Consider the following 17,374-nt stretch of genomic DNA (forward strand, 5'->3'; position numbering starts at 1 on the left):
GCGACCTGCCCAAAACCTACAGCCCGGCTGGCTCTGCTTGCTTTGGGGCCAGAAGCAGGCACTGGCTCTAGCTCGGCATTTCATCCCTTTCGCCCGATTATAATAACTTCCTCCCACATTCCTAATAGTCTCCCCGACTGGATCTTGTCCGGATTCTGAGAAACTAAATCTTCATTAATTAGGAGGTGTTCAAAAGTAGGCCCGGCAAGAACCCTTCCTTGCTGGCTCAGGGCACCAGCTGGGGCTCATTTCTCATTATGAGTTAAGATGCGAGGCTGAGATAAATTGAAATCAAGGGCGGCCTTTCCCTGTCAGGTCCTAAAGGCTTTTAACAGTGTAACAGGTTAGTAGCGACTCCCCTGCCTGGTTCCTTGCACTGGTGGAGGTGGGGAATTTGCTTGATGCGTTACATACCCTCATTTGTACTTCTTCCAAGTGGTTTTCCAGGTTTTGTAACTCCCGGGCTGTGCGATCCTCCTGATAAGTTTTTAATTTCCTTAAAGTAAGCAGTAATAGCTGCAGGGGGGGGCAGGGTGGAAAGGGAAACAGTTCATTCTCCCCAAGAAGGCTGTAGGCCCTAACTTCAAATCCTTAAGATCTGTAAAGCTCTTTTACAGCTGTAGTGCTCTTGTCTCCTTTTGGATCTGACCCAGTGACTTCCATTTCTCCCTGCTGTGTAGCAATTTTTTTTTTTTTAATTTATGTTTTAAGATACCACTTTTTAAAAAGTCTTAAATGGCGGGGGAAAGAAGCTTGGAAAATATGTAGAGCAGGACTACCTGACTCAGCCTTGGGCGAGCCGCTGGGAGAAGCAGCCTAGCTTTCTTTAAGCCCTCCTCCCCGCCATACAGACACGGCTCTGTAGGGCCATCCCCCCCTGCCCCCGTCCGGATTCACGTGCGGGGACGTGGAGGGCTTATCTGTTTGCAATGATGGTTGCGATCTGCAATGCAGACGCACAAAGTCTCCGCATGCCCCGCGGCGGGCTCCGGGTCCATTCTTTCTGTTTGGGTGGGGACCTGTGAGAAGGAAGAGTGTGAAATGTGGGGGTGGGGGATGTCTGCCAAGGTCTGTCCAACTCACCAGGCGACTCTGCTCATGCCTGCTGCCCCGAGGGGCCAGCAAGCATCTCCCTCCCACGCCCCAGCAGGGAGGGATGTACTGATCCCCACCGTGGCACCTGGGAGCCAAGTTGGTAAGAGTAGCCCGGTGTCCCAGCCCTCCCCCAGTCCCTGAACACCCTCGAAGTCCCTCCCCCCAATCAACCAACTTTTAACATGACAATGGCCATGACAATACCTTCCAGCCAAGGCCAGGAGGGCCCTGGGGAGGACTTAAAGCATCCTCCCCTCAATGGGGTGCCTGCTCGTGGGCTGCCTGCAGCCTCGACCGCCACATCGCCTCATGCTCGGGGCTGGAGGGCCCGGCCCGGCCATGAGCGCCCACCTGGCCACGCCGCCGTCCTACGTGCCCTACCCCGGCGCGGCCAGGTACGGAGACTACTACTGGTTCTCCGCAGGCAGCATGGACAGCGTGCCCTCCGAGGAGGCTCCGGCGCCGGACGCCCCCCCCTTGCCCGCGGCCAAGACGCCCAGTCCCTCAGGTACGCGGCCGGCCCGGCCGAGCAATCGGGCTACCCTGGGCTGGGAGCGCCCGTGTGCCTCCTGCCCCGGGGCCGGGAGGCGATGCCGGTGTTGCGGGCGGCCCCGGTCCCGGCGAGGCTGCAGTGGTCGCGGCCCCGCGGGGAGGGGCGGTGGGAGCCGGGCGCGGCGGGGCCACTCTGCCCAGACGGGACGGGCCAAAGGGGCGACCAGCGAGGCGCCTCGGTTCCGCAGCCGCGAGGCGGCCTGTGGCCATCTCCCTGCGCTGCCCACGGCTACGGAGCCCCTGCGAGTCCCCAGGGCACCAACAATCTTTAATTCTCCGGAGTAACTGGACTTTAGAGGTTTTTCAGTCTTCCCTGCCTTATTTTGCTCACATCAGTTCTATTTTCTCCTCTCTCCCCAGCTTCCTCCAGCTCTGGGACGCTCACCCAGTACTACACCCCTGACTCTGCCACTAGCCCCACCGCAGCAGGCAGCCCGTCTCCCCACTCCTCTTTGCAGAAGGTCAAGGCGCAAGGCAAGGGTGTGGTGAAGGCTGGCAAGAGCCGCACAGCCTTCTCGCAGGACCAGCTGAAAGCCCTACACCAGCGCTTCCAGAGCCAGAAGTACCTTAGCCCCCAGCAGATCCGGGAGCTGGCTGCTGCCCTTGAGCTCACCTACAAACAGGTGAACATCTTGCTCTGAGCAGCAAAGTTGGGGTCTCTTTTTGTGATTTTCTGTTTTCAGAGATAAGTTTTTCAGAGATAAGTTTCTTTCATTATCTTGTCCGTGCTGCTGCGTGTGTGAGACAGCAGAGGGTGTGAAAATATGACTCAGTCTTCTTATGTTTGGTTCCAGCACTATCCACCCACTCCGTGCAGGTGTTTCAAAGGGCCTGCAGAGAGCAGCAAAGCAGGGCTATGCAGAGTCCAGTAACTGCTCTGTATGGACATGTGTTGTCTCTGAGTGTGAAAGATACTTGCACTGCAATGCAAGTGGCCTTTCCTAGTCGGAGTGGTACCTTGGCCTCTCCCTAGAGAGAGGGTCCCTGCTCCACCAGCTGCTTGTGTCTGACTAAAAGAACGACTCACTCCTGGGGTCCTGAGCCCTGATCTTGGCACAGCAGTGAGATGGTGCTGTTCAAGCTGACTGCTGCAGTTGCCTTGGCCAGTGTTCTAGGTAGGGTTTTTGAAGTCGGGAAAGAAGATCCCGTGGGGATCGGAAGAGTAGCAATATTAGTTTTCATGTCTCAGCTCTGTGATTTCACAGCTACCTGCATCTGCTGCACGTTGTTAGCTGCTGAAATTATTTACCATACTAGTAGTCAAGCAGAAACTGGATTGTAGCAGAAAGGAGGACGTGTAGTAAGCTCTGAAAGTCAATTTCTTATTTCTTATGTCCTTTCCACATCACTTTTAGGTGAAAACATGGTTTCAGAATCAACGGATGAAATTTAAGCGTTGCCAAAAGGAGAGCCAGTGGGTGGAAAAAGGGATGTATCTACCACAGGTGAGTAAACTTCCCCACCACCACCAGTCACGGCTCCTCCAATCTGCAGGGAGAAGTGTATCATGTCCAACCTGCTAATTCAAACAATACACAGAACTCAGTATTACCAAGCCAGTTGTATTTCTCCTAACAGAGCTTACAGTGGCATGTCTTTTAAACTGGCTTCCCCCCAGCGTGGCATTCCTAGACACGCAGAGCTGGAGATTACTAAGAGAAGAGCCGGTCATCTCTGCTATTACTGGTCTATTGGGAGGACAATGGGCATGAAAAAGGCGCTATTGTTCAGCCTGGAGGAGGAGCTGGGGGAGAAAGGAGGATCCATCCAAAAAAATGGGCCGTTGTTGTGGTTCTGCACTACTGACCGACTTTCTCTGTCTCCTAGAGTGGGGTTCATCAGGCTGCATACCTGGATATAGCCCCCACGTTCCACCAGGTCTTCCCTGTTGGCGCCGGCAGAAACCTTCAGGCTGTGCCCAACGCGCACCAGGCTTACAGCAGCGGACAGACTTATGGGAATGGGCAGAACCTGTACTCACTCGTGTCTGTGGAGGATGAGGGGCCCTTTGGAAAAGGTGGGACAGGCTGCAATACCCAGCAAACCATGGGTTTATTAAGCCAGCAAATGAACTTCTATCACAGCTGCTTTGACAACATAGATTATGTCAGCGTGGAGGTAGAAGATGCCTTCAACTTCCAGAACACCTCTGACACTGTCACACCATTTTCGAGCTCTCCTATACAGAATCAATGCCAGGTACCTTGGCATCCCATGGGGACCCAGAGTTGGTATGAGTCTCAGGTCTGAGTATTTTTTTTCTCCCATCTTTTGTGTTCACCCATGGGATTTCCAGGCTCTTGACTCAGGGATACAGATTCTATTCGTTTTTCTTGCCCCTCCTCCACTACTCCTGTTTTAACTATGGGAGGGGCTCAGCACCCTGCTGCCTGGGGCTAGTTTTCTGTTTAAGTGTGCTTGTCTGTTCGTAGCTAACCCTTGGCAGAGATGCTTTGGGTATTGATGAGATGGAACCTCATTTATTGAGGCCAGTGTGCAATGTCACAGCTGTGAACAGCAGAGGTTGTTAGTCTGTTTGTTGTTAAAGTCTCACCTTCTTTGCTGCCTCTCAAGCAGGTGATCTCTGATCCTTGCCCTGTGCGTCTTGCAGCAGAGCTTCCACTGCAAGGGAGGTGAATATTTGTTGTTGCAGAATAATTTTTCATAAAGTGTGGTTTTTTGCAGTGTTACCCGGCATGTTTTATGTTATGTGCATCCTGTCTGTTATTACTATTTCTGCTTAATGTTCAGTGTTCTTAACGTTAAATGTTCTTACAAAGTTGTTTGAATTGAAATAAATTACTTTATTTTAATGTTGTAATGATGTCACCAGCTTGCCTTGAAACAGCCTGGTGCGAGAGTGGTTACTCTACACAGGTTAGACCTGCAGTACTGAGGAAAGGGAGGAAATAACTAACCCTACTGTGTTTCTCCCACGGGTGGGATCAGGCTATCAGCCTGCTCTTAGTATGCAGGTGTGTTGCCAAGTGCAAGGAGGGCGAGGGCAGGGGGAGGCTCCAGGGCTAGGCAACTGAACAAGCTGCTTGCTTGAAGGGATGTGCAGCCCTGTAACATGCTTGTATTAGCCCTTGAACAGCAATGCTTCAAAAAAATTATTGAAGAAGGGGGATGGAGCAAAAGAAAGTGTCCTAGAGATGGTGTGGCCTCCTGCTGCTGCTCCAGAAGGTCACAACTGGAGGCCAGGAATCCCTCCTAATTAAATCTGCAGTTTTCTTGAGGTTCGTGTGCTGACCTCAAATGGCAACAGAAGTCTGCGAGTAAGTAACAGAATCTCCTGCCTCCAGCTTGGAAACAAAACCAGAACCAAGTTGCTATTGACTCATCCTCTAAACTAGCAGAAGTTGTGTTTGTGTTTAATCCCAGGTTCTTTGAACTTACACTACACCACTGAAGCCCTTCATCTGTCTGAAAGGGGCAATTCAGCGCCTACTCCCACCGAGCACAATTAGCTAAACTGGCAGCTGACTGCTCGGGCTCAAACTGCTACAGGTCCTTTGCTGAACAGAACCTGCCTGTGTGGATGCAAAAGCATATCCCCTCTTTCCTTTTGCAATGCTGCAATCCTCTGCTCCTGAGGAAAGGTACAATAGCTACAGGAAGGAGAGAAGAGCGGAGGCATGAGCCTGTGTAGAGGAGGACAAAAGAATTAGTCACTCATACGTGTGGGCTGCCAACCTCAAAACAGCACAAAAAGGTAAATCTGGTCCAGAAGAGGGGGAATGTCAGGTTCATGTGGTTTTCTGCATTATAGAATGGAGATCCTTTCTCATCTGGGTGGGAGATTCATATCCCAATATCAGTGTGTATGAATTCTGGGTAATTCTGTGGCCAATAGTATTAATTTCAACACTTGCCTTGAAAAAATAAAACTGAACCATACATCCTATTGAAAGGAATGAGAAGGCGGTGTCTTCACAAACAAACTGTGGTCCTACTGGTAGATAAACCCAGATATTGAGAGGTGAAAGAAGCAATGGGAGGAACCATAAATTCCATAGGAATTCCACTAAATTGACACAGACTTACTCCGTGCTAATCCATGGATTTAGAGAAAAAGAGCAGACACAGAAAAGAATAGAGGGGGGTTTTACATTAGAAAGGGGGTTTGTATTAAGCGATTCAGGAAGTTTGAACCTCTCAGGTCCCTCAGCCAATGGTGAAAGAGAGATGCAAATGCAGTCGGGAAATTAAGGTGAAAAGGAGGCTGTGTCCTCCTAACAACTTGAGAGACCTATGGGAAATGCCCATGACCTCTTCCTTTATTTGAATAAAGTTACAGTACTCCTCTGTCTCCTTTTTGGACATAAACCTGTGGTGTTTGTCGATTAATTTTCCTGACACTATGCCTTGTCTTTCAGCTTTAAAATTATCAGCTTATGTTTTTGTGGTTCTTTTAAGATGCAATCTTTAGTTCTAAAGAAGTAAGGTATACAGATCTTTGCAGAATAATTGCAGAGGATGCCTGCTGCAGTTTAGCTGTGTTGCTTGGTATGTTTTTTTCCATGTGTCTGCTGCAAGGCTAAGGAGATAGCCAGAACTCTGCTGACAGATGTCCTGCAGAAACAGATATTGTTGCTAAAACAGCCCTGGGGCTGAGAATGATTGCGCGTTGTGGTTTGTGTTACTCCATGTACTACGGGAGCGCTCTGTGGAAATTGAATGTTCCCTCATGGCTGTGTTATTCCCCTGGTTGCTCAGCCTGGGTTGGTGCAGGTTTGGCAAGCACATGTAGCTGGAGGGAACATGTGGAGCAGCTGTTGTTGGAGTTTTGGAAGGTAGAAAGGACTCCTAGTAGTTCATAAAGTGTTTCTAGAGATTGTGGACTTAAGCAGGAGTCTGCCTTTCCACAGAGCTGGTGCTCTCTTCTGTTGTCTTCACATGCCTGAATTACAACACCGTGTGAAACAACTGCACAGGTACTTGGGCACTACTACCAAAACTGGTGGAGATGCAGGTGCCTCCAGCCTCATACTTGCAGAAGAGTTTGTGTCAGTTCCTCAGAGGAAGTAGGTGCATGCCAGCAAAAGCTTTCTCCTAGGATACATTACACCTCTGTTAGGACTGCTGCTTCTCGAGATTGTGCTGTGTAACAGTGATTTCTGCACACTGCAAACATGATTTGCTGTGCCAGCAACTCTTTTTAGGATCAAGCTGTAAGATGATTTGGAGCTCCTCATATGCATTACAGCTTGTGGGACTGCACATTCACAGTATTTCTGCAGTGACAAAACTCCAGCTGTCAATGACAACTCCATTACCAAAGCTGCCGCTGTAGTTCCAGTGATGCAGAGAATCCCACCTAAACAGAAGAAATTTGATCTAGTACAGATTACGTAGACAAAGGTTTTATTCTGTAGTTCACTGGGTTCCAGCTGTCCCACAGGCAAAATACCAAGCAGGTAGTGTGGTGCAAGCGACCTTGCTCTCAGCGTCAATGTGGCCTGCAGCAATGTTTTACAAGCTATGTGTTTCTTCTGAGTGACCCATGAGCAAGGGCTCACAGCCCCAGTTGTCTCTCCAGTGCAGATAAAAGTCGTGATCTTTGCTCTAATAGGCTCTTCCCTACAGGCATGTGTAAACATATTTAGTTATCTAACTACAGCGCATGACCGAAGGCTGAGCTAACAGGGTTTCGGAAATTTTCAGTCAAGCGTTGCCACACGTCTCTTGCCGGGCCTGTCCTCAGAGGGCAGCAGCATATTGGCTGATACTGAATAGTCATGAGGCACGAAGGACTCCAAATCATGACACTTAGACATTAAAAAAAAAAAAACCAAAACCGAAACTGAACCCACCAAAAAAAAAAACCAACCCAAAAACCAAAAAACCCCCCGAGAAACCTCAGCGCCAAGTTTTTTCCTAGTTGTGAGGGCCATTTTATCTTCATGCTATCCAAAATTTTGAGGAGCACCCTCGGGTCCTATCTGTAAATCTCTTTCAGAACCAGGCTAGAATTAAATTCTTATATTTGACCAAGGTCCATCTGCTCTCTAGCAGCTGGGCAGTGTCCAAACTATTGAATCTTTTTCAAATGACAACATTGGGACTTCTGCTTTGAGTGAGCCCCATGATCAGAAAATAATCCAATCCCCCAGCATCCCTCTGGCTGGCTGGGGCTGAGGGACTCCCTCTAACAGAAGCTGCATTCCTGCTGTTTTTACACAGGACATTGGGAATGCAGCTCCTGATGCAGCAGATATCAATGACCTCCCTTCCTGGACGCTGCTTATTTGCCTGTTGGAATTGCTGCGGGCTTTTGGACTCTCCATAACCACCTGTGGCAATAAGGTCTGTCTTTGAATGATGACCTCTGAAAAATTTTGTGTCTCTGAGGAAACTGCAAGATTTGGTAGTGTTTGTTAGCACTACTTTACTGAAGGTCAATAACAGGGAGATCACAACTGATGCTCTTACAGAGAGCAGCTTTCTGCAAGCCAGTCCCAGAGCCTCTGCAGCAAAATCCTGCCTTGTCCTAAAGCAGCTCTGAAGGAGCAGGGCATGACACATGACTCCTTTTCCAGAGAATTATTAGTGAGAACCAGTCGCAAGCTCAACTTTTTTTCACCCACAGCAGCCTTTTGATGGGTTGGCAGGGAAAAGCTTTAGATGATATTCAGGTAAGTAAACACCACTATTGGCTCGAGAAGAACTGAAAAATATCCTCATAATGGTGTGAGAGTCCTGATAAGTGCTGCTTTTGTAGTCCACCCTCCGATGTTAACCAGCCCCTTTTCAGTTGGCTTAATTGTTCCCACGCCTCTAATTGTTCCAATAACAGTCTTCCCCAATGTAAGCCACTTGCTGGTTGTAGGGGGAAGGGGTGGGAGCTGTGCCAAGGTTATATGACTCACCATCCAAAAGGCCTTATCTTGCCCCAAATCATACTGGCCATATCTTGAGGTTCAATGCCAGGCAGCAAATAAGCACCATGCAGCCACTCACTTGATCACTCCCCACCACTGGGATGGGAGAGAGAATCATAAAAGTGAGAAAACTCGTGGGTTGAGATAAAAACAGTTTAATAGGTAAAGCAAAAGCCTCACACACAAAACAAGCAAAACAAGGAATTAATTCACCCCTTCCCATGGGCAGGCCACCTCCAGGACAACAGGGCCCCATCTCATGTAATGGTTACCTGAAAAGAAAAACGCCATCACTCTGGATGTCTCCCTCTTCCTTCCCCCAGCTTTCTACACTGAGCCCAATGTCATATGGGATGGAATATCCATTTGGTCAGTCGGGATCAGCTGTCCCAGCTGTGTCTCCTCCTAACTCCTTGTGCACCCCCAGCCTTCTCGCTGTCAGGGAGATAATAAGTGGAAAAGGCCTTGACACTGTGCAAGCCCTGCTCAGCAACAATGAAAACATCTCTGTATTATCAATCCCCTTCTCAGCCCAAAACCAAAACACAGCCCCATCCTAGATACTGTGAAGATTAACGAAAACAACCAAAGTCAGCACACCATGCAGTTTACAGTAGGGTCAAAGAGTGTCTGCATGAGGGAGTGGGAATAAACAGCTGTGAGGCACAGAGACATAAATCAGCTTTGCCAATAGAAGACCATGCCTCTTATTACTCCAGCCACAGATATCGCTGCCTTCATTTTATGCTCATTTTTTTTAACCATGGAAGCTACTTCATTGCATTAAGAGAAATTCATTGTCATCATCCAAGAGTGACAGAAAAAGAGTGATAGAAAACCTGTGACTCTGGGAACTGGAGGCCTATTATTAATTTGTTACACATACCTGGTTTTAGGTGCTTAGACACTTATATAGTTTTAAGTTTAGAAATTATAGTACCTCCATGAAAGTCCCCATATTCAATATTGCTGGATCAGGAAAATTCTTAAGGTGGGTGATAGTTACTCACCTGTTTCTTTGACTTGAGATACCTGGCATTGCCAAGAGTTATGAAGCTGATCCACTTACAACAGAAAAATCTCTGTTTATAGTTTCAGCATCAAATAACAATGGCATATGGTTGCTGTAGCTATTTATGTTCCATCTGGCTTTTATATTGCAATGCTCTATTGCAGTGGGAAAAAAAGAGATACAGAAAAATACATACTGCATCTTTAAAAATACTTTTTTTTTATTTGCCAAATTGAATGCACTATTAGGTTTTCTCAAGGAGAGGCACAGCAAGATACAGACTAGAAGGGAGGGCTTAAAAGATCATCTTACCAGCCTTTCTGCAAGCTGCTTGTCACATCTCCCTTCATTAAACACTTCATCCCTTCACCTCATGGCTGACATACAGAACTGATGGTCTACACTTCAGATGGATAACTGGCACATGGCAATAACTTCTCCAACTTCAGTTAAAGGTACATGAGCAGCACCTCTCAGTACAGCCCCTGGCTTCATGTGTTATGTACACACAAACTGTACAGTGATACATAGAAATGAGATCCCCAAAGGAATCTGGGCTTCCTCTAAGACAAGTTGCAAGATCCATCATTAAGAAGATTGAGGGCACAAGCTGGGTAGCCAGATCTTGGGTTTTGCTATAAGGGAGCTTGTTTGCCTTTGCCAATCAAGGAAGGAGTGTATGTGTGTGCACATGTACGGGCACAGAAAGGAAGGGCTGTGTGTGCTTACTGGGGCAAAGGGGTATCTGCACGGCTGTGTGTCTGCAGACACATATTTGGATGCCAAAACAGGTTCTAGCTACAAGGTGTCCCTGAGGTGGACTGCACACGAATAACAAAGGGAGAAATGAGAACAAGATTTGCCCAAGTACCCCACAGTGCTTAGGAGTGATAAAGATGATGGCTGGCAGTGGTTGGGAAAGGAGCCCCCATTGTGGCTGAGTGGTGAAAATTACAGCCATCACCTGTCTTTGAGCCTGGATATTCCACACTGCCAGGACAGCTGTGGTAAAAGTCTACTTTGTGCTGGGCAATGAAGCCCACTGTCTGCTGGACACTGCAGGTCCCCCCGCCTTTGCCAAAGACTCCTCCATCCTCGCTGGTCACAATCGTGTAAGCGTTCTGCCCTGCTCCATAGTGCTGACGGGGGGCAGGCATGGTTTGGATGTTGCCAGCTGCAGTGATGGGGTAGCCCTGGTGGAATTTGGGGTGCACGTCCAGGTAGGTACTGGTCTGGAAGCCACTCTGAAAGGGAAAGGCAGTGAGTCAGAACACATAGCTTCTCCACGGGTGTCCACAGGCCTGACATGTACCAGGCCTCTGGCCCTTCACATTTCATATTGTCTTCTGACCAGCAGCAGTGGCATGAAGGGCAAGAAGAACTGTGTCCATTCCCATAGCTCAGGGGTGGATACACAATCATATATATTTACATATACATAGGAGGGAAAGAGCTTTTCCCTGGAAACATTTCTGTGGCATACCCAGCCCACTGCCGGGCTACCTGCAGTACACAGAGAGTCATGCCAAGTCTGTGCCTCTGTGCTGAGCAAACCAGGAGGCCGGGTACACTGACACTTTTATGCTTAAGTTGCCCCCATGGAGGAAATACAGGACTGATCTGCCCAGACAGAAGAGCCATGATGAGCCATGTGCTATGTTCTTACTTGCGTGAGGCACTGAGCCCGTTCACTCCACAGGCTGTGCTTCTGGCACCTCTTCAGCTTCATCCTCCGGTTCTGGAACCAAGTCTTCACCTGGGTGGGGAAGGGAGAGCAGAGAAAATGTCAGCAAAGGCGAAGGAAGAACAAATGTTACCAAATTCACAAGCAGGAGGAACCAGAGGGAGAGTGACCAGATGGCAGAGATACATGGGTAGCAGCAGATAAAAGCCTTTAAGAACTCCTGGGGGTTGTTGCCACGGGGAGAGAGCTGTCTAGCAGCCTCAGCAGGTGGCTAGTGCAACTGTGTGATGGGGGAGGGGGTGGATCTGTGTCAAGAGACGGTGATAGTTGTGAAAAATCGACTCGTTCCAATCATGGAGGTGAATGACTGGTCTAAATCAGATCCACTGACACCTCTACAAGCCCCCTGCACTACAGGCAAACTTCTAAGACACTGTTTCTGCATACTTGTGAAGAGAGAAGGGACAGACTTGCTCCTTGTACCCAGCAGTTCCCAAATTCAAAGCTCCTTTGCTGGGGCGAATTCCAGGGCCATTTCCCCCCGGGCTGTGTCTGGGCTGTGAAAGCAGCCTTTGCAGGGATGTGGATTCAGGGAAAGAGCAGACTGTCCCACCTGTCTTGTTCCTGACAGAACCAGTTCAGTGTGTGCTGTACGTGGGTACTTACAATGCACATATAACTTTTTTAGTCCGAGGGCATTCAGGCCATCATGCCCAGCTCTGAGATCCATATTCCAGGCAGATTTTGGACTTGTAACTGTGAGACCTTGTGCCCCACTGCCCAGCCTCCCCTGCTTTATGAAGGCATAATTTGAGGCAGCATCATTTCACTACATGCAACCTTACCTGGAGATCGGCAGAGACCCCAAAGGGCAGTGATGTGTGAACCTAGCAGCACCCACATGGAGTGGGGAGCAGGTGTCAAGCAGCCAGGCAGTGCTGAGTGTGGAACATTAGTAGATATTGGACAAGATAAGTCCTGGGAGACACTAGCAAGAGCTTTCAGCATGCCACAGCCCCACGATTCAGAGAACTGATGCATGCCAGGGTTTCTGTGAAGTTCACAGTGCATGGAAAAATCTGTGAAGTGCTGTCAAGCCCAGGGTAGAGAATGCTTGTGACAAACAACATATTCATCACTGGGTTTGCAATTCTACTACAGGTGTTGGCAACAGACCCCTTAACTGACCCCTGACTCGGGAGGCCCAAATGAGGTGCCACTGACCCCTCTATCCGCAGAAGTACTTCTGATCTCTGGGCATGAATAAGCAGGGGAGCGACTGTTAGCTGGCACCTTTGCCTCAGTCCCTGCTGGGGGCTCATCTTTCCATCCTGTCACTTCCTTATGTGACCACTCAGCCACTGTGAGATCAATATACTGTGGGTCAAAGTCTTTGTGTTCACCTGCTTGTAGGTGAGCCCCAGGGCAACAGCCAGCTCCCGGATCTGCTGGGGGCTGAGGTACTTCTGGCTCTGGAAGCGCTGGTGCAGGGTTTGCAGCTGCTCCTTGGAGAAAGCCGTACGGCTCTTGGTCTTCCTCAGCCCCTCCACGCCATATTCTCTGCCCTTCTGAGACTTAGCTGTAGGCTGTGGGGACGAGGATGACGAATGTGGACTGGTGGCTGAATCTGGTGTGAATTGGCTGAAATTCTCAGAACTGGATGAAGGTGGGGATACTTCTATAAATAAAAAGACAATGAGAAAAGGTATGAGAGACAAAATGTTTAGCTGTAAGGGTATAAGCATGCACCCTGCCTGCTGTAGAGCTCTGCCTACAAGACAGGAGCTTTCCTGAAGCAAAGGTTTGTGTGACCCTCCTTTCTTCATGGATCTGTGAGCACAGACGAGCAAACTGAGAGTGAGCAGCTTCCCAGGTCAGTCCCCTCTGGGATACTCGTGGCTCCCCTTTACCAGGCAGAAAAGTCAGGGCAGGGAGTGGTGCAAGAGTGGTGCACATTGGTTCACAGTGAACTATCCTCCTCCAGAACGCCTCAACAATATTTCAGTCTGAGCGTGGTGTAAAAAGGCCTTGCCATGACTGCAAGCACAGCTCTGGGTTCGTGGCTGGGCTCCCCAAAACTGCCTGCCCAGCAATACCAAGGCACTCAATAGAGACAAAGCAAACTCTGACCAGGGTGCATGGTGGGGCAGAGCAGCCAGTGCTCACAGTGAGAGCAGCCGGTGGAGAGCATCAGGCATTGGATATTGGCTCAGTCCTGTTTGCCTTTGTCTCCCACCACAGACTGCGCCACTACTGGAAACACATGTAGGTGGGGGGACCTATTTGTCTAAGAGGGGCTTTTGGTGAGAGAAGAATGAAGGAGAGATGTGAGGAATGAGACAACTCTTTGTAGAAATTAAAACAATTTATTAAAACAAAAAAAATTGAAAAATTGCAAAAAAACTAACAAAATATAAAAATTTGGGATCCAGATGGCTCGAGAGATATGCCCCAGGAGCGCAGGGATTCAGGAACTTTAGGCTTAAGACAGCTCTGAACCTCAGGTAGAGAAAAAAAATAAACTTGCAGTTTAGGCTGGTCAAAAAGAAATCTATTTCTAAAAAGCCCCTAGAAAGGGGTAGGCTTCTCCAGCACTGCCTTAGCAAGCTGGAGAGGAAGGGAGAAAGAGAGTGGGCGTGTCTTCTCTTACACTTTTATAGCTTTTGCTCCGCCCACAGTCCGCCCACAGCCCACCCACAGTCCACCCCCCTGGTTCAAGGCGGTTGGTGTTTTCCCCTTGACAGACCACCTCTGTCCACCAATGGCTCCTCCTGGTCAGAGGGGTGATATTAGTTGAGATAAGGGTCATGTGCTTATGGGGGGCTGGGCTGTTTGTTGCAACTGGGGTTTTTTTAAAATCTGCCTTGAAACCAAGATACAAGTAAAACATAAAAATACATCCAACACATCTTAAAACACTTGTAAAGGTATACAGTAAACACAGGAAGACCATAAAAGCTTGATTATTGTACCTGGACTGATGGATTGATTTTAACATTCAATTTAAAAATATTAAGCTCAAATTAATTAAGGCACTTAATATGCAAAGACCAAGCACAAATAGGGATTTCATGTATGACAAGAGAAATTTCACATGGAGAAGGAGAGGCAGAGGAAATGTGGATGTGTGAAACAGGTGAAAGGAGCCAGTAGTTCTGTACCAGGGACATAGGGGACAGAATTCAAGAGTGCAGAGGAAGGCATTCAAGCCCCTTCTCATTTGTCTTGGTACATGTCTTAAGGAGTCTCTGTTGATGACAAAGTTGAGATCAAGACCTAAAGGAAGAGCTTCCTGAACAATCTGGGCTACTAGTGAAGCCAAAAGCTGCCAAAATGCAAAATCATTCAGCATGAAGGAATAAGAAAATGTGTCAGATGCCAGATTACTGGGGTTTGAGAGAGCCTGAGACCTTCTCAGGCCAACCCTGACTGAAGGGCTGTGATATTAGTCACTCCTCTTTCCCCAAACTACAGTGATGAATCTGCCCATCCCTCCCTCCTCCAGCTACTCCTCTGCAAACTGTCCTGCATGATCCATCCCCTCTCCTACTACTGGAAGTGTAGTGAATGGGGCAGTGCCATTTCAGGACCTACCTTCTGACTACTGAGCCCAAATGTCTCCCAACCTCCTTACCAGTCACCCTGAGCGCTGTGGCACTGAGACACCCTCCTCAACCTCCAGAACATATATCCAGTGCAAAGTACTGATGTCCCCTGGAGGAATGGGCTTCCCACCCACCCTACAAAACCTTTCCCTCTTCTATCCTAAGCTGAGAGCCTACTAAGCAATCACTCAAAAGCCTTGGGGCGCTGTTGGACCTCAGAAAGGTGGCCACATCTGTGGTAGTGTTCCCCTTGTTACTCTCCTTACAGAGCCATGCCTGTCTCTGTGGTGCCTGCCACTCGAGGCTTGCCTGCTCCGGGCCATTTGCTATCCCTAGGAGAGGACACAACCCAGAGCAGGGGCTGGGTGAGCAGCTAGGGGTGTAGTGGGGCAGGTTTCTAGTGCTGGGGAGCAGAGCCATGAGGACTGCAAAGGGATTCTGTCTACAAGCAGGAAGAGGCTGTCAGCAGAAGAGGTGCAAAGGCCTGTGGTGTTATGTGCATGGGGCTAGACTGCACAGCCTTGAGGAAGATGAACATCCATGACCTGGCAGCGTGGGAAGCTAAAACTTTGTGTGGGATCACAGGATGCTTGGCTCCTGCAGTCTGTGCAGTAAAAACCTTGTAGGCAGAAAATGAGTATGCTGGGAACATGGGCTTGGAAAACAGGAAAGTCTCCTGTTAGGTGGGAACCCACAGCAAGACCCTGTAAAACTAAAGCTCCCCCAGGTTCCTGCTCGACTTGTCATCCCAAACCCCCATGAAACCCCCATGTGCAGCTCGAGCTCAGGACAAAAGTGCTCCCTCGCCCATGAGAAGAGAGCAAAGGAGAGAGGAAGCAAGAAACACAAACAGTGCAACAGACAGAACATGCAAGCCTGTGACAGACCCACTCCCACAAGCCCCTTGACTTCCACAACTGGGCTCTCTCTGAGAGAAGTACAGAGGAGAGTGTTTGAAGACGGGGTTTAAGTCTGTATACCAGGCCCACCTGGGGCACAAAGGAGTCCATCTGCCTGCTGCCTTTGTCGGGCAGGCAGCATGCAGAGAACCCAAGCCTTTCTCCAAGCTACATGGCAGGTAGCCACGTGCCAAGTAGCCATAGTCACTCTGCCTGAGCCTGTAGCTTTCTACAGCAATTGACAGCTTGAAAGTGGCACCCCAAAACCTGGCTCTCCTCCCACCAATTTACCTTGCTAGAGCGTTGCCCTGCTGACCACAATGTGGGGCTGGGCGAAAGCCTGCTTTTATCAGCTCTTCTATTGCCACTCACTGGAGTGGGAGAGGAATGGCAGGAATAGAAAATGTCACTGCCGTGAGGCCTGGGACTTTTTGGTAAAAAGGGAAAAGGCAAAGCAACAAGAGCACAGAGAGGAGAGGGAAATAGAGGAAAATGGCAAAATGAAAGAACCAGTGAGTAACAACACTAGAATTAACAGAGCAGATCTCCCAGCACCCAGTAATTCAGAGCAGGCCTTGGCTCATATTTAATAAGCACATAAAAAGTGCAAGGAGTTTGTAAGGGAATAAGGGATGCCACAAGAAGTATCTCCAGGATCTGTTTCTCTTGACAGCACCCATGACAGCACTTAACTAAAAGGATGCTCAGACATTCCTGCCCCAAGAACCATGAACTTCCATAAGACCAAGTAGTCACACTGCCCTTCGGCCTGGAGCACAGACCTGACAGTGCCTCGACTCTTGCAGGCTCTGGTGAGGTTTAGGAAACCGGTCCACAGTCACCCAAGAAAAGTCGCACGGAAAAGTGGTGTGACTGGCCAAGGTCACCCTTCCTCCTTGCCTACCAACCGCAGTTTGCCTAGGTCACACACTAGGAAACCAAGGCAGGGAGAGAGAAAAATTCACTCAAAGTCATTTGAGCCTGACCTGGGACCAGAGGTATCCTGGGGATCAGCTCCAGGATTTAGCTGGAAGGCCTTACCTGCTGCGTGCCTCCTCCCTCCTGCCTCCGGAGACTGCCTAGCCCCGGCGGCTCCCGCAGGCCCGGCCGCCGTGGGGGCTTGTCCGGCCTCGCCCGCCGAGTTCCAGTAGAACTCCAGGTAGCCCATGCCAGCCCCGCCGGGGTACGCCTGGTACGGGGGCAGCGCCAGGTGCGCGCACATGGGGAGCCGCTGAAGGGGCGGGTCCCCCACCTTACAGCAGATGTCACCCTCACCTGGGGGCAGGTCTCACCACCGAGCTGAGGCAGCCCCGAAGCGCAGACAGGCCTTTATAGCCGGCCATTCCCTGCCTGGGACCGCAATATTCACCGCGGCCCGCTCCTCCGGGCTCTTTGTCATGTTAAAGAGGCTGATCGGTGGGGTGGGGACAGAGCAGGGGGGAGGGAAAGTCGCACACGGCATCAGGGCTGAAATATGTCCCCTCTGAATTCTTCCCATTCTGCAGGTTCCTCAGTCACACCTGAGCAGGGTCTGATCCAGAGCCCCAGGACGACTCCTTCTGCTTGCTTCTTTGGGCTCTGCTGAGCTTGTCCTGCCTCAAAATCCCGTGAGCACAGATGTCCTGTACAAGACAGCTTTGGGA

The 17,374-nt window shown here is 49.5% G+C and overlaps 2 protein-coding genes across 5 annotated transcripts; one reads left to right on the plus strand and one right to left on the minus strand.

The window, feature by feature from the left end:
• The first annotated feature begins 316 nt into the window (after positions 1-316).
• On the plus strand, positions 317-4,460 carry LOC138119351 (homeobox protein NANOG-like). 4 transcript variants are annotated; one of them, XM_069031119.1, is made up of 5 exons: positions 317-343; positions 1,520-1,603; positions 2,008-2,270; positions 3,003-3,092; positions 3,475-4,460. In XM_069031119.1, the coding sequence occupies exons 2-5, from the start codon at positions 1,525-1,527 to the stop codon at positions 3,895-3,897; spliced, it is 855 nt and encodes a 284-aa protein (XP_068887220.1). In that variant the 5' UTR covers positions 317-343; positions 1,520-1,524; the 3' UTR covers positions 3,898-4,460. The 4 variants fall into 4 exon arrangements, with proteins under 4 accessions (XP_068887220.1, XP_068887237.1, XP_068887229.1 ...); XM_069031136.1 differs by lacking the exon at positions 317-343 and adding an exon at positions 368-385; XM_069031128.1 differs by lacking the exon at positions 317-343 and adding an exon at positions 405-502.
• Positions 4,461-9,838: 5,378 nt separating this feature from the next.
• LOC138119373 (homeobox protein NANOG-like) lies at positions 9,839-16,953 on the minus strand. Its single transcript, XM_069031146.1, has 4 exons — positions 16,773-16,953; positions 12,631-12,905; positions 11,210-11,299; positions 9,839-10,787 (listed from the first exon to the last, which is right to left on the minus strand). Exons 1-4 carry the CDS (start codon positions 16,951-16,953, stop codon positions 10,425-10,427), a joined length of 909 nt encoding a protein of 302 aa, XP_068887247.1. The 3' UTR covers positions 9,839-10,424.
• Between the last annotated feature and the right edge of the window lie 421 nt (positions 16,954-17,374).

This window comes from Aphelocoma coerulescens, chromosome 1 (genome assembly GCF_041296385.1).
Source record: "Aphelocoma coerulescens isolate FSJ_1873_10779 chromosome 1, UR_Acoe_1.0, whole genome shotgun sequence".
NCBI classification, from domain to species: Eukaryota; Metazoa; Chordata; class Aves; order Passeriformes; family Corvidae; genus Aphelocoma; species Aphelocoma coerulescens.